The 14,624-nt window shown below is 39.6% G+C and overlaps 1 protein-coding gene across 2 annotated transcripts in view; it reads left to right on the top strand.

Annotated features, from left to right (window-relative positions):
- The window catches only part of RANBP3 (RAN binding protein 3), a 38,688-nt gene extending 24,721 nt beyond the window's left edge, over positions 1-13,967 (top strand). For both annotated transcript variants that reach the window (XM_063455840.1, XM_063455839.1), the window contains 9 exons: positions 2,025-2,144; positions 2,554-2,657; positions 6,083-6,161; positions 6,843-6,942; positions 7,602-7,726; positions 7,901-8,021; positions 10,325-10,467; positions 10,656-10,836; positions 11,658-13,967. In XM_063455840.1, the coding sequence (XP_063311910.1) occupies positions 2,025-2,144; positions 2,554-2,657; positions 6,083-6,161; positions 6,843-6,942; positions 7,602-7,726; positions 7,901-8,021; positions 10,325-10,467; positions 10,656-10,836; positions 11,658-11,701 (1,017 nt within the window). In that variant the 3' untranslated portion in view covers positions 11,702-13,967. The remainder of the gene's footprint in view (positions 1-2,024; positions 2,145-2,553; positions 2,658-6,082; positions 6,162-6,842; positions 6,943-7,601; positions 7,727-7,900; positions 8,022-10,324; positions 10,468-10,655; positions 10,837-11,657) is intronic.
- The last annotated feature ends 657 nt before the right edge of the window (positions 13,968-14,624 follow it).

The raw sequence follows: 14,624 nt of genomic DNA, 5'->3' as shown, positions 1-14,624 counted from the left end.
TTGTGGTTCACAGTTCTGTCTGTGGTACCAGAAAAATAGTAAGATAATGGATAAGAAGTTGGGGGAGGAACAATATTTTGATGGACACAAAGTCTGCCCAGTGACGTGAACTGTCTCCTGTCCAATAAAGAGGTGGAAATAAATTATTGATGGGAGGGAAAAAAAAATATTGGTTAGGAAAAGCCACTAAATGTTGATTTTATTCACAGAACAAATGAGAAGTCGTCAATAGAGGGGTGGTGGGGAAAAGGGAAGAAGCAGTCAAATAACTCTATACATTTCCAAGCAGGACTCTTTCAGACACTTTAAAGGGATCCTGTAGTGCCAGGAAAACAAAGCCGTATTCCTGGCACTATAGGGTTAATGGGTCCCTCCCCTCCCTCTCGGGTCCCCCCCCTCCAGCGGGTCTAAAGGGGTTAAAAACCCTTCAGCCACTTACCTGAATCCAGTGCTGTGTCGGGCTGCTCCCACGCTACCCCCCCCCCCCCCCCCCCCCCCCCTGCTGTCAGACGGCGGGGGAGACCTAATGCACATGTGCGCCAGTGGCCGCACACGCACATCAGTCCTCCCCATAGAAAAGCATTATTCAATGCTTGCCTATGGGGGGAAATCTGACGCTGGAGGTCAGATAACGGACCAAAAGTCAGTTTGTATTCCGGAAGCCCTCTAGTCACTTTCTGGTAGACAGCCACAGAGGGCAGACTTAGTGCTGCAATGTAAATTATAATGTTTTACATTGCAGCACTAAGTGGAAAAGGGTAACAGCACCCAGACTATTAAATTATCTGAAGTGGTCTGGGTGCCTACAGTGTCCCTTTAAAGGCACACTATAGGGTCAGGAACACAAACCTTTATTGCTGACCCTATAGTGTTTCAACTATCATTTAGATGGCTTATCCCCCATAGACGGGGTTAAAACCCACCTTATTTCCAGCGCTGCACTGCCCCCCCGCCCCCAATCTACCTCTTTGGTTGACCTCAGAATTGATGATCTCCTTTAATACAATGCTTTCCCACAAGGTGGTTGTAATTTTCTAAAATAACTTTTTTTTTTTTTTTTTTTTTTTAAATAGTACTGCTACCTTCGCAGACTGAATTTACCTTCAAAACCTTTTTTTTAAAGTTTCTAAAATAATTCTAACATCTGTTATGTTTTAAAATGTCTTTTAATGGTAGTTGTTTTGCCCTGTTTAGCCCTGTTTAGCCGGGTTTTGCCATGTGGTGCTACCGCTGCAGATGCAGTTTAGTTTTTATAGGTTGATAGGACACTGGAAATACTTTTTACAACTTTTTTATTTTTATTTTGGTGTTTAATGCGTGAGGGAGGTCAACTGCCCACTTTTTTTTTATTTTTTTTTTTTATGTTTTTGATTTTGCTTTTCTTATTGAAATTATTCCTGCCGGGTTTTAAGAATTGTGACCATTCACAATTGGGTTTGCAAAGATGCCTGATATTCTGGTATGTGCATTTTCACACCATTTTGGTCCATCTGGATTTGTCTTTCCTGTAACAGTCAAATGGACAAAATATGTACACCATAAAACACCAGATGGACAAAACTTTGACCAGATGGACAAAACTCCTGAACTTTGACAGGGCTTTCGCCCTTTTAGCACAATGGCTATAATGATGCCATGCTGTAGTTCGTTACAGAGGTGCCTATTTAGTATCCTTGTTTGTCACTGGTGGTGTAAATGATAAAATACAATGCAGAAAAATATTAAGCAAACACAGGTAGAACCATGACTTCAGTAGACTGGTCTCTGACATATTGGCCAAAATACTTTTCTGTAGGAAAAAGTATTCACTTGCAGAAAATAGTATGGAAAGAGGATTTTGTTTTTTATTCAATAGGGAAAAATAATAAGAATACATTTTTACCTCTAAGGCTGTATGTAAGCATAATGTATGCTATAGAGTGTAATTTTCACCCATAATACACATGCAATGATTTGTCATCCTTTACGATGTAGGTCTATGTTCTATACCTGTATAATATAATTTATTTTTTTGTTTTTGCTAGGGTACCAACAATCAAACAGAGTCCTGCAGTGTTAAAGATGGCAGTGAGGGCTCTGAGAAGGGCGACCAGAATTCACAGCAGTCTTTTGTGTTTGGTCAGAACCTGCGGGACAGGGTGAAAGTAAGTATCCCAATTGATTTGCCATGGGAAAAAAAAAAATTAGGCCTAAACTTGAATGACCATCAAGAATGCCTACATTTTCTCTTTTTCTTTTTTGAAGTTGCATGCTAACTTATTCTTACTCAAACTTTTCACCCATTTCCTCAACATTAAGAATAGTGTTTTGTTTAAAGCAACACTCCCATCCTCGTGTTATAGGAGTGTTTGGATGCCTTCTTGCCTTCAGAGGTTAAAATACCTTTTTCCAAAGGGTTTAAACATGAAATTGGGCCCCCAATGCCAAACCACTTTCCCTCGTCTGTTTCTTCCGTTTGCAACAGTCCACTTCAGGAAGGTTTGTCGGCTAATGCAGGCAGCCCATTGTAAATAATAGTGTTCCGATATTTGTAAATTCACTTTCTTTTTGCAGTTGGGAGGGGAGGGCAAAAGTTCAGTTGATGGGGAGAACACAGGACCACAAAATGCAGATGCTCCAGCACAGACAAACTACTTCCTCCAGTACATCAGTTCAAGGTGATGTAATCTTCTAATTCTTCTTATTGTGTGCAAAGTTTTTATGAACTTTATATAACTTTCATCCCCACTCCCCCCAATTGTTCTGTGTGTATTTTTGTATTGGTGAACAAATTATTCATTTGAGCTAACAAATAGTGGTTGCTGCAACACTCGTTTAGCATTTCAAATGTGCTCTAATCATAAGGGACTCTCCAGGTTGGAGATGATCACTCAACCTAACTTCTCTGCTGCAGGGATTTCTATGTAGCTTCTCTGCCTGCTTTGAATAAGTGGCCTGTTCAACATGTGCCAGAACCAGCCAAAAAGAGTGTTGAAATTTGACGACCGTTGTTTTTAGGGTGATGCTGGCATTTCTGTTTGCAAATTAAACAGTCATTGACTTGGAAAATAGTATGTCCTTTAGGAACCTTATGGGAAATAAAATGAAAAGTTCACCAAGGCATATATTCCAATTCACTGGTTCTGTTTCAACTTGGCGTGTGTTTACGTGAAGCCATACGGTCCACAGTGAAACACCGTATCTCCTTTTAATTAATGCTTTCAGTTTCATTTGCATATCCCTCAGGGTCTCTATTTGTAAAGGGAAAGGCTTTTTGTGACTGTCAGACTTATGAATAGGGTGATTGATCCTGTGCTTTGAATAAGCAAGGTCAGGTTTTCCATTCAAATCGGTTTGTGGTGTCCATGAAGGAGGTCCTCTTTTTCACCTGTCCTTGACATCATGACACAACACTTTTATAAGCGTACCCCCCATCAAGATTTAAACTCTACACTCTGTCCTGCTTTCAGTGCAGAAAGGTTATTACATGATGATAGTGGAACTAAAGGTTGTATACCTAAACATTATGATCAATTCAGATCACTAAAGGTTGTACATTTGTCATATCTGCTGCTTATGACCTTGTGTCCAGCACATCCAGGCGCGTGTCTCTTTTCGCATAGCTGGTGTTCCGACTATTGACCATGACAATGGTTAATTTGAAGCACTCAAGTTACCTTTATATTCCTTTTGCGGATTTGTTGACAATGAAGTGATTTCCTTAGTTTTGTTTGAAGAAACTTCTCTCTGCCTGTCTGTCTTCTAATCTTTGCAAATCTTCAGTGTTGGATTGCATGGAGGTTCTGAGACTCTTCGATAATTGCACACTACTAGAGCTGTGGCTACCTTGTAGGCCTTTTGCCATAATGTTTCTTTGTATCAGATCTGCAGGGCAGCCACTGCATCATTGCATGTGTTATTTTGATGTTTTTGCTTCCATTAATGCACCTATTGGCAGTGTAGCGGGACCTGGGGAACCCAGTTGGTTACCCCCTCTGGTAATGATAGGATAGGTCAGATCCATTTCTCCAGTAACTTGACGGGACATAGTTCCAGGGTACAACCTTGACAATGTTTATTTGGGCACACGGCCTTTTATGCACAGACCCCCTTAGGTGGTCTCCATCCAACACAACACAATCTCATACAGGAGGGGGTTGGGGATCAGATAACCATCTCCCGTTCTGGGAGATACTAACAGACACAGGGACACACATGAGTACACATTGCATACAGGGGGTGAATTTTGGGGCTGGGCGCCCCGAGACAGGAAGGGGGTACAGATGAATAGCCCTGGGTCCCCTCTAGGAGCTCTGTAAAAAGCGGGGCGATTGGATGTAGTTCATTGGTGTTGCTTGGTTTAGTCGGGCGAATTCAAACTTTGCGCCTAGATCAAGCAACAACCAATCAGCCGAAAGGGCGCAAACCAAGTCGTGCCAATCAGTGTTAGGGGGAGGAAGGAGTGGCGCGGCCCAATCAGAAGATAGGGTGCAAACCCGGTGTCACCAATCTGCTGAAAGGCGCAAAACGTATTCGCGTCAACCAGGGGCTATAGGGGTTTCGCCGCCCAACCAGACGGAAGGACACACAACCCCATTTCAACTGCCTTGTATTACTTCTTCCTATGCTTGGTTATATGGCAAATGAGCTTGCAGTAGGAGGGCATGTCAACATAGCCTTTCACCATCAGGAACAGTAAACCGTGTTTCTAAACTGCTGTTTCTGAATTGGTCGTGTCTGAGTGCAAAATGGTTTGCTTTGGGATGTGTTGGTGATACAACTGTACACTTCATAAGTGTTTGATCTGCTCTTTAAATAGGATAAAAAATGATAGTGGATCTGTTGCTCTGTGCAACTTAAATGAGCACTAGTTAATTCCATTATTTTTTTTTTTTTTGGGGGGGTCTGCAATTTCATCGCTATTAAAGTTTCCAATAGTACCTATTCACTGCATTAGGTATTAGTTTTGTTGCCATGGTGCCCACCACCTTCTTAAATGGTTTCCCTAGCATTGTTGCTAATTCAGTGGAAAGGCTGAAGATACATCCAGGGCTTAAAATTTGTAGTCCTATGCTACTAGCCAAGCTTTAAATGGGTATTCTAAGCACCAAAACAACATCAGCTTAGTGGATGGAGGCTGTGTCACTCACAGCCAGGGGAGGCAGATAATTGAACAGTGAGACTGCAGTGGCATGATCAATATACCAAAATTGCTTTATTACGCTAATGTTATTTTGGTGCTTATGGTATACAATTAAATGTTAGCCACTGCAGGGGTGAATTTCTACTTGCCAGGGATAAATTTTCACTTGCAGTAGTGAGTAGAAATCTTTGAGCTGTATCTGTTTGCTAAATGTTGTAGATCAGGGGTCCTTAAACTCTGGCCCCCCAGATGTTGCTGAACTACAACTCCCATGATTCTCTGGCTATCTATGTAATTCAAAGAATCATGGGAGTTGTAGTTCAGCAACATCTGGGGGGCCAGAGTTTGAGGACCCCGCTGTAGCTAATTTTTCTATGTACTTCTAACTTTATTACTCACATCCACTATGACAACCGAGCCTAATGAGGAGAAAAGTACAATATAAGTATTGCTTATTAAAGGAGAACTAAACATGTATTCCTAAAATTAGTATTCCTGTTTAAAAAACGGTTCTACCCTTTTCTAGCACCGAGGCACCCTTGGTGCTGCTTACCTTTTTACCTCCCACAACGTCAACCTGCTGATGTCCAATCTAACGCTCCTCCTAGAGGAGCATTGGGGATACTATGCACGGCAAGTGACACTCTCTTCTAACTTTCCCCAAAGGAAAGCATTAAATCAATGTTGTCCTATGGGAGCTACTCTGTCACATTCAGTATGACAGCCACTAGATGAGGATTTAAGCCTGCAATGTAAACCATGAATTTTCCTAAACTGCAATGCTTTACATGGTAGAGTTACAGGGACATGACTCATGGCCACTTAAGTGAGGTGAAATGGCCTGGGTGACTTTTGTGGTCTCTTAACATCACCTATGATTTGAAGTAGTCTATAGTGTGTAAAATTTGCATTTATTTTTATTTGCAGTAATTTAACCTTCTATTCCATTTATCTTTACAGCCTAGAAAATTCTGCACAAAAGGCTGAGGCAGCAAGCAACAAGTTTGTTTTTGGACAGAATATGATAGAGAGAGTTTTGGTGAGCTTTTCTGTGCATGCATTTTGTTACTATGTCTAAAACACTGTATATTTTAACCTTTTCTTAAACAATTAAAGTTGAAATTGTTAATAAGGTTTTTCTTTAAAACTGTAGTAATCATAAAATATTTAAGTATCCCACTTCCACCTGCAGACCAAATAATGAAGCAGTCTAGCTGTGCAGTTTTTTATTTATATTTAATGGGTTATAGCGAGCATGCACATTTTTCTGATTGCAATGGCACTTAACACACATTTGCAAGTTAGGATCTCAAGTGCAGGAATAATGTTTACAGTTTACAAGTGAGATGGGCATGAATGTGTCATTCGTGAAACACAAGATGAGGGTTTGTGCACAGAATCAATCGTACGTTGCAGGTACAGATGCCTACCTATCAGAAATGTCAAATCTCATATTGACCATAGATTTTGCTGTACAGTTGACTGTGGCCCACTATATCCAATGGTGTAAAGACGTCAGGAGTCTGACTGAAGTGGCTGAATCCGATACTTGCTCAGTTTCCTATTCTCCCCTCTAGGATTTTGTGGTTACTCCTTTTTGTAATTTTTGTAATTTTACTAATTGAGCTAATCTAGCAGTATTTGTGTCAGCTTGATATTTGTTTCTTTCTGTCATGTGATTCTAGTGTATTAATGAATTTATTTTTTGCTATATTTGTAGAGTCCACCCAAGGCCGAAGCCAATTCAGACAGCAACAAGGAAAATGCAATTTTGGAATCTGGATCCGATAATTCTTCACTGGAAAATACTCCAGAAAAATGTAAAGATATCCCTTTTGCACATTTGTAGTTTTAACCATGTCAAAACAAAGTTGGTGTTCCATATGGAACAATCTAGCCCTTTAAGTTTGACTTTGTCAAACCCTTGCCATTCCACAGCCTGGAATAAGGATATTAAAGGGTTAATGTAAGCATCACAATGTGTATATGCTGACAGTGGTAATGGGATCATTAGGCTGCTGGTGCTACTCCTATTTTTGGAAATCCATCCCCTAGCGTTGTTTGAACATGGCCATAAACTTCCATTTTATCCATCATATTTTGAAGCAATTATTTGTCTTAACTGGTTATCTAATGCACTTAGTCAAATAATGGTGTCAAAAATTAATCAAACTGATTTTGCTAAAGCATATGTAATGAGTAGGGGCAGGCTCAGTTTGACAACAGACTTAGGGGCAGCACCTGGAATCAATTAGTATCATAGCCACTACAGTTGTGTATCTAGTGATCATTGTGCTTAGAGGACTGTTCATTTAATAGTATAGTTCCCTTGTTGGTCAAGCCAACTAGTAAATATTAATTTACTAGTCCAATGGGATATGGGAAATAATCTTTTGAATGGCTGAAGGTTTTTTTGTTTTTTGTTTGTTTTTTAGTTTTTCAGACCATTAATGCTTCTAATTTTCTGAAATCTCTTCAGCTAATAACATTTCTGAATCACTGGCGGAATCTGCAGCTGCTTATACGAAGGCCACAGCAAAGAGATGCTTACTTGAGAAAGTGGAGGTGATAACTGGGGAAGAGTCGGAGAGTAATGTATTGCAGGTGAGGTCAACCCTGTTCTCATTTTGTTTATGATGGTGATCATTTTGAAGAAATGTTTGTTTTGGTCCCGAATAGTCAAAGCTAATTAAATCATAATATGCTGTGTTCAGGTTTGAAAAAAAAGTCTGTTTAAAATCTGTAAACTATATTATTATTATTTGGTCCTTCCAATAGATCCAGTGCAAGCTGTTCGTATTTGATAAAGTGTCTCAATCCTGGGTAGAAAGAGGTCGAGGTCTGCTGCGTCTTAATGACATGGCCTCCACTGAGGATGGCACATTACAGTCCAGGCTTGGTATGTAGGCCTCTGTTATATTATGGTTTTATGGTTTGTGTTTCACACACAAATATAGTCCAGAAACAATGAGAAGTAGAATAAAAGTAGCACGTTAGGTTTTTTCTCAACTGTATCCAACAAAGACCAAGTGTTTGACTTAAAAGAATATTCCAAGCTAAAACTTGTAACTTTTAAAGCATGTGATTTATGAAAACGTAAATTATAATTTGCAAAACATACTTAAACTGAGAAAGAAGTGAAGAGACAGAGATTTTCACTTAAAACCTAAACCAGCTTCCAGTTTAGAGGTTGTTGATGATCAATCAGTATGAAGTACAGGATTTTTGTTTGATTTATGTATTTGATGCTGTTAGTACATCTGAACATATTTAAAGGGACAGTATAGGCACCCAGACAACTTCAGCTCATTAAAGTGGTCTCTGTGCAGTGTCTCAGTCCCACTTAGTCCTGCAATGGAAATCATTGCAGTTTTAGAGGCACTTCCTGCTTGTTAGGTGACTTTTGGTACAGTGTCCGTCAAATCCCCATAGGAAAGCATTGTAGCTGGGTTAGTATTCTAATTTGTCAGGTGCATTGAGCAGTGAAAGTGCTTTTTAGTAGAGCTATCCCTGCACAGGCAAATTGAATTTCTAATACTAACCTGAATTTAATTTTACAATTACTACTAGCGTTTACCTGTGTAGCGAACCCTAGGTAACCCGGCTGGTTACCTCCGCTATTAATAAATGAACAGACCCATTTCCCTTCCATTAACTGGGCGACACACAGTTCCAGGGGTACAACAACAACTTTATTGGCTACACGCGGCTTTATACTTTCCCCATGCAAGGGGTGGAACACACATGAAGACAATGTCCCCTCCCAGGGTCTTCCCCCGCCTTGGGGTCGTTTAACGGAACCCCAGTCTTTGTCACCTGTTCCTGCCACTCCGTGTGCCCTCCCAGGGCCCTCCTACTCCCAGGGGTCCCCTGATGTGAACGGACCTCCAGTCCCTTTGTCACCTGTTCCTGCCACTTGTGTCTGCTCCCATGGCCCTCCCCCTACCCGGGGTCTTCTTCATAGAAATCTCTGTATCTGAGGGTCGTAACGCGGGAAACTTCCAGTCTTTGTCTCACAGTGACAGAGAGCCTGCCAACCTCCACCGATGTCCCCATAACTGTAACCAATATGAACGGCGGCCACCCAGGGAAGCACTCATTAATTACTTCCCTTGCGGTTTCACACTATGTTGCGAGTTGCCAACATTCTAATGGATTGATGTGAAAATTCCAATGGGTGCTGGGGAGGTCCTCGTTTGGGAACCGATCGGGGTGGGAAGAAATCCGCAATGCTCCACCCGGATGGCGTTCGTCTAACGAATGGGCTGCCACCCATGGGAGGTGCAAACCGAGACTTCCCTTGCGGTTTTGACACCTCATTATGAGGTGCGAACGTTCTAAAACCACATTCTAAATGGGATTTCGTGGTGGTCCCTGTTCTGGAGGAGCAGGTAGATCTACAAACACAACGAAGGAAACACAGGGTCAAGATAGGGAAAACACACAAAAGGGATGTCAGGACACTCACACATTGCTGGGTAAGCGGGGGTTCAGCTACAATCTGCATTTTAGTTTGAAAGTTTTATACACACCTCCCACCCTCTGCTTATCACAGCTATACATTGCTGGTAAGAGTTGGTATGGCTAAGGTGGAGTGTAATTCTCATCCAGCAGGGGCTACAAATTTCCATGGACCCTCATTCAGTATTAAAGGGACACCAAACTTAAGCTTAATGGAGCAGTTTTGGTGTATAGATCATGCCACTGCTCAATTCTCTGCCATTTAGGAGTTAAATTACTTTGTTTATACAGCCCTAGTCACACCTCCCTGCATGTGACTTACACAACCTTCTTAAACCCTTCCTGTAAAGAGTCATCTATGTTTATATTTCATTTATTGCAAGTTCTTTTTAATTTACAATGTCTTATTTTCTGCACTATTAATAGCCTGCAGGAGCCTCCTGTATGTAATTAAAAATCAAATTACAGAGGAATTATTTATTTATTTTAAATAAATTTACTAGTGGTAATGTTTTATGCAGTATTTTAAGAGGGATGTACTTTTGGTAGGAATCTGAAAACGGCAATTCTTCTTCTCTTCACTCTCTTAGCATAACATTAAGAACTCTTACTACTGTAAGCATTTTCTAAATGTATACATCTTTATTTTTATATCAGACAACCGCATGTAACATAGTGTCTACATGCTTTTAACAAGAACTAATGCTTGTTCTTACTATATGCCTGGTTATGTCCTTTAAGTAATGCGCACCCAAGGTAGTCTGCGGCTTATCCTCAACACCAAACTATGGGCCCAGATGCAGATCGACAAAGCAAGTGAAAAGAGCATCCGGATAACTGCAATGGATACAGAGGACCAAGGGGTCAAAGTCTTTTTAATTTCGGTGAGTTATAATTTCTAGAATTAATCCAAACCTGATGATGAACCCCAATCACAGTTGCTAGTTGTAGCCTATAGATATCCAACAACATTCTCATTCTGCAGAAAGAACGTTCTCCATTTCCAAAAATAACTCCTTAAGGTGCATTGAAATCTGATCATTTTTGTTTTCTTCTTCCATTCCCACCTCAGGCCAGTTCTAAAGATACAGGGCAGCTTTTCGCTGCATTGCATCACCGCATTCTTGCTCTTAGGAGTCGTGCAGAGCAGGAACTGGAGATTAAGTGCCCTGACCCAGTGGGGGAGGTCACTCAGTCCAATGAGGAGGACAGTGATGATGATGTTCTTACGCCAACAGGAACAGCTGCTGGAGGTAAAACCAAACATTCTTCTTAAAGATGTGATTTAAGTCACGTTGGTTTCTAGTGAAGCATAGGAATGGTATGATGCATTGAGGGACTTTGTAAGCAATTACAGGTGACCGTGCAAGTGTATTAGTCTCTTATGCCTTTGACATACATGAATTTCTAGGGTAGTAATGTCTCAAGCCACTTCAGAGTGCCACAGGCACGTTATTTCACATCTGTAATTTTTTATTTGTATATTTTATCCGTTGTATGTATTATAAACATAAGTCTATTTAAATAGAAATATGCATCTGTTTAGCAAGGTTTTAAGCAAATGTTTAATTTATAACAGGTGATGTAACTAAAAGGAAAAAGCTTTTCTTAATTAAGTGTGCCTTAGCCGAAATTTTTTATTTTTTTTTATCCTCTTGATAATTCTTTCACATTTCAAAGGATCTGCCTTAAAAGAGAGACACTATTTCCTGTAACCCTTGTCATAAGTTTAAATCCGCTTTATTAGGTACCTATGCCTGGCATGACAGAAGATGGTACACTGCTACTGCAAGGTACCTAGAAGCCTGGTCAAAAGTCTAAATCCGTTTTTATTAGGTGAACATGCCTGGCATGTGTTCAGCATTCAGCTAGCTAACTATATAGGCTATATGGGTCTGAAAAATAAACAAACCAGATTTTATTGAAGGAGCAAAAAGGCAGACTTTTAATAGAAATGGCTACTACCAATCTGCATTTGTATAAGCAGAAGTGCTGCCATTTTCTTTGATGGATGTGATGTAATTCACACCCTGGGTGTAAAGTCAAACTGATCTCACGTTTCTTTTTGTTTCAGTACCCAGTGACGAAGGAGACAAGCCACCTGCTTCCAGTACATAGCAGCCAACTACATTGAAACTACTCCCACTTTACTGGGCAACAGTCCACGGCTCCTTGTTGCTTTTATGCCTTCTGGAGCATTGAAGATCAACTCCTAATATTGAGGCAGGGTTGCGGACAGACTTTTCACCTAATGCCAGGAACTGTTTAATCTTTTTGTTCATGTTAAAACAGAAAAAAAATACTTTTGGGCTCCCTTCAAATTTAATATTTTTTTGTATTTTTTTTTAATTTTTTCCATATTTTTTTTGGAGGGTCATCCGGTCTTAATCAAACAGCGTTATTGAACACCAAATGGGATGTCAGAGAATATAAAATGCTCATCATATTGATGAGGCAACAGAAAAGAAAATTATATATTTTCCACACCCCTCCTCCCCCCATTTTTAGTGAGAGCAGTGCAATCTGGAGTCGTCTATCAACAATGTTCTTTTTATAAGTTGAGTTGTTACTTTGCTTGACAGCCCACAAAAAAAAAAGTTTGTACATATTACTCTCTGCCATTTAGTTGCTTTTATTTTTGGATTCCAATATCGTGCCCGAGCTACAGTCATCGAAACACTTACAGTACTTTTCCCTTCTTTCCTGTTTTTTTTTTTTTTTTTTTTAACCCCCCCAAAAAATAATCTGCAGGTGGTTTGGTGGTTGCCACTTTTGCATTGAAGTTAATTTTCCAGAAACAACTTTTTTTTTTTGCGGTGCTCTAGAAATAGGAGCCTTCTCCCTTTCAAAGACTGAGACCAATTGGTCATAAACTGAATATTCCTACTTCCAGTGCTCCCCACTTTTTTTCCCCCTCCCCTGTCTATCATTGTAATGTTGTGTTTAAAATTATATATTTTTTTTTTCTTATGTTTGGCATAATATGCGTTTGTGTGCTGACAAATGTGATTTATTTTTTGTTTTTTGTATCCATATTTAAGGGAAAATGTTAAGGAAATCTGTATCATTGTTTTCTTTAGTATTTTCTACTTTCATTTTCTTCTAACATGATTACTGTGCTGCCCTTAATGCTCTCAGCCCAGAGAATAAAGCTGTGGCTTTTTTTTTTTTTTTTTTTAAAGGAGTAGTAATGGTGATATCTTTGTATAGATTCTATAAAGCATGCACATTCAGCTTTTCTAATGGTATTTGTGGTTGCAGCATAGTACATTGGCTTTCTATTAATATTTCAGTCAGGTTTTACTCCAGGTTACAGTCTCTAAATCAGTCTGGGGTTAGGAAGTACCAAACCTCCAGCTGTAAGACTAACTCCTATTTAACTTCGTGACATCTAAAACATTGCAACTCTTGCCAATGACCATCTTTTTTTTTTTTCTGTGTCATGGTGGATCTGGTAACCCCATATGGAAGTCCTTGAAAGTAATTCTGGGTGCTATCCTTCATTGGCAAACATTTGTTAAGAATTGTAGAACTGTATTTTAGTATCAAATATATTGGATACATTTTAGAAAACTCAAGGATATACAGTTTTTTTTTTTTTTTGTTTTTTTTTGTGGTTTTATGCTCACCAAGCTCTAGGTTTTTACATTAGAACAGCTGGAGGTGTGGATTTTGACTACTTTTCTAACGCACAGGTTGCAGTGTTCTGTTATAATATATGGGCAGCCTTTCCAAGTCTGTGGTATGGCTGCCTGACTCTTCAGAGTTTTACAGATGACACTTTAAAGTGTGTGCTTTCATGTAAAACACTTTTTGTTGCCATTACTGCTTTTTTAAATTTGATACAGTATCTGTTTTGTTTGCTAAAAGCAAATGTGTATACAAGCATGCTCTACACTACTAACTGCAGCCCCTGCTGCTTCTGTAGTTGAACCGTTTACAGTACATTGATGCAGGGATTGGGATCAGTTAACTTTAGAATTACTCATATTCATAAATAATGTGTGTGGAGTTTAAAATAATAAAAAAAAAAAAATGCCCCACACACTGCTGCTTGAAACCTGATCCCAGTTTATCACCTCTAAGAGAGTTCTTGCAGAATTTGTCCTCTTGAAAACCTCAAATTAAAACAATGCATTTCTCCATTACTCAATCATTGCCTCCTCTGTGGAACATCCTGGATATGGATCCTCCTGGTATGGCAAGCAGAAGACTGCCATCTGACAAAGCAGCCTGTTAATACATATTAACCATTGTGTAATTCTTTAAGAGTTGAAACTTTGGACTCTGAATCCATGCTAGTTTATTTTTGAAGGGTCATCCAGGTCATTCATTAAATTCTAATTCCATAATTGATGGATGTTTGGATGATTTACCCCAAACTACTGACAATATAGAACATTTTTTGGACAATTCCCAATTCCTATGCAAAAGGGTAATAAGCGCTCTCTTCTCAAGGGTGAGCAGCAGTTCACCAACAAGGTGTTCCCTCTACCTTGTGATAAATGGACAGATAAAATAGAAAGGTGAACAGCGCTAAAGATCAGAAATTGTACATACGTTTAGTAGAAATACTGGCCAGCGGAGTAACTTAAAAAAAAAGGAGAAACAAAGATACAAATAATGGTACAGTATGTATGAACGATATAATTCCACAAGAACAAATGGGTTATATTCACACTCACACTTTGAGGAGCTATATCAGCTCAGTGTTAAGAGCTTGGACGGAATAATCCCCGTCTATGGATTTCTTGAGGTTCCAGATCGTTGGTGAGTTTATAGGTGTAAGTATTCGTTGTATGAAAAACAAGAGTAAAATACGCCACATGGTCTAGTACGTAAATATAAAATATTGTAGTAAGAGTAGATGATCCTACTTACATATACTAGAGCAACGACCTGCTCTAGTTTGGAGAATTTCAGGTGGAATAATCCCCACCTCGAGATATAGTGGACCCAGGTATAGCAGCAAAGCAGTATTAAATAGGAAGGAGGACCAAAAAAAAAAAAAATGACTGGATAGTTTAAAAGTTATATATAC

This window comes from Pelobates fuscus, chromosome 5 (assembly GCF_036172605.1).
Source record: "Pelobates fuscus isolate aPelFus1 chromosome 5, aPelFus1.pri, whole genome shotgun sequence".
NCBI lineage: Eukaryota > Metazoa > Chordata > Amphibia > Anura > Pelobatidae > Pelobates > Pelobates fuscus.
This window is presented reverse-complemented; position numbering and strand designations above follow the sequence as displayed.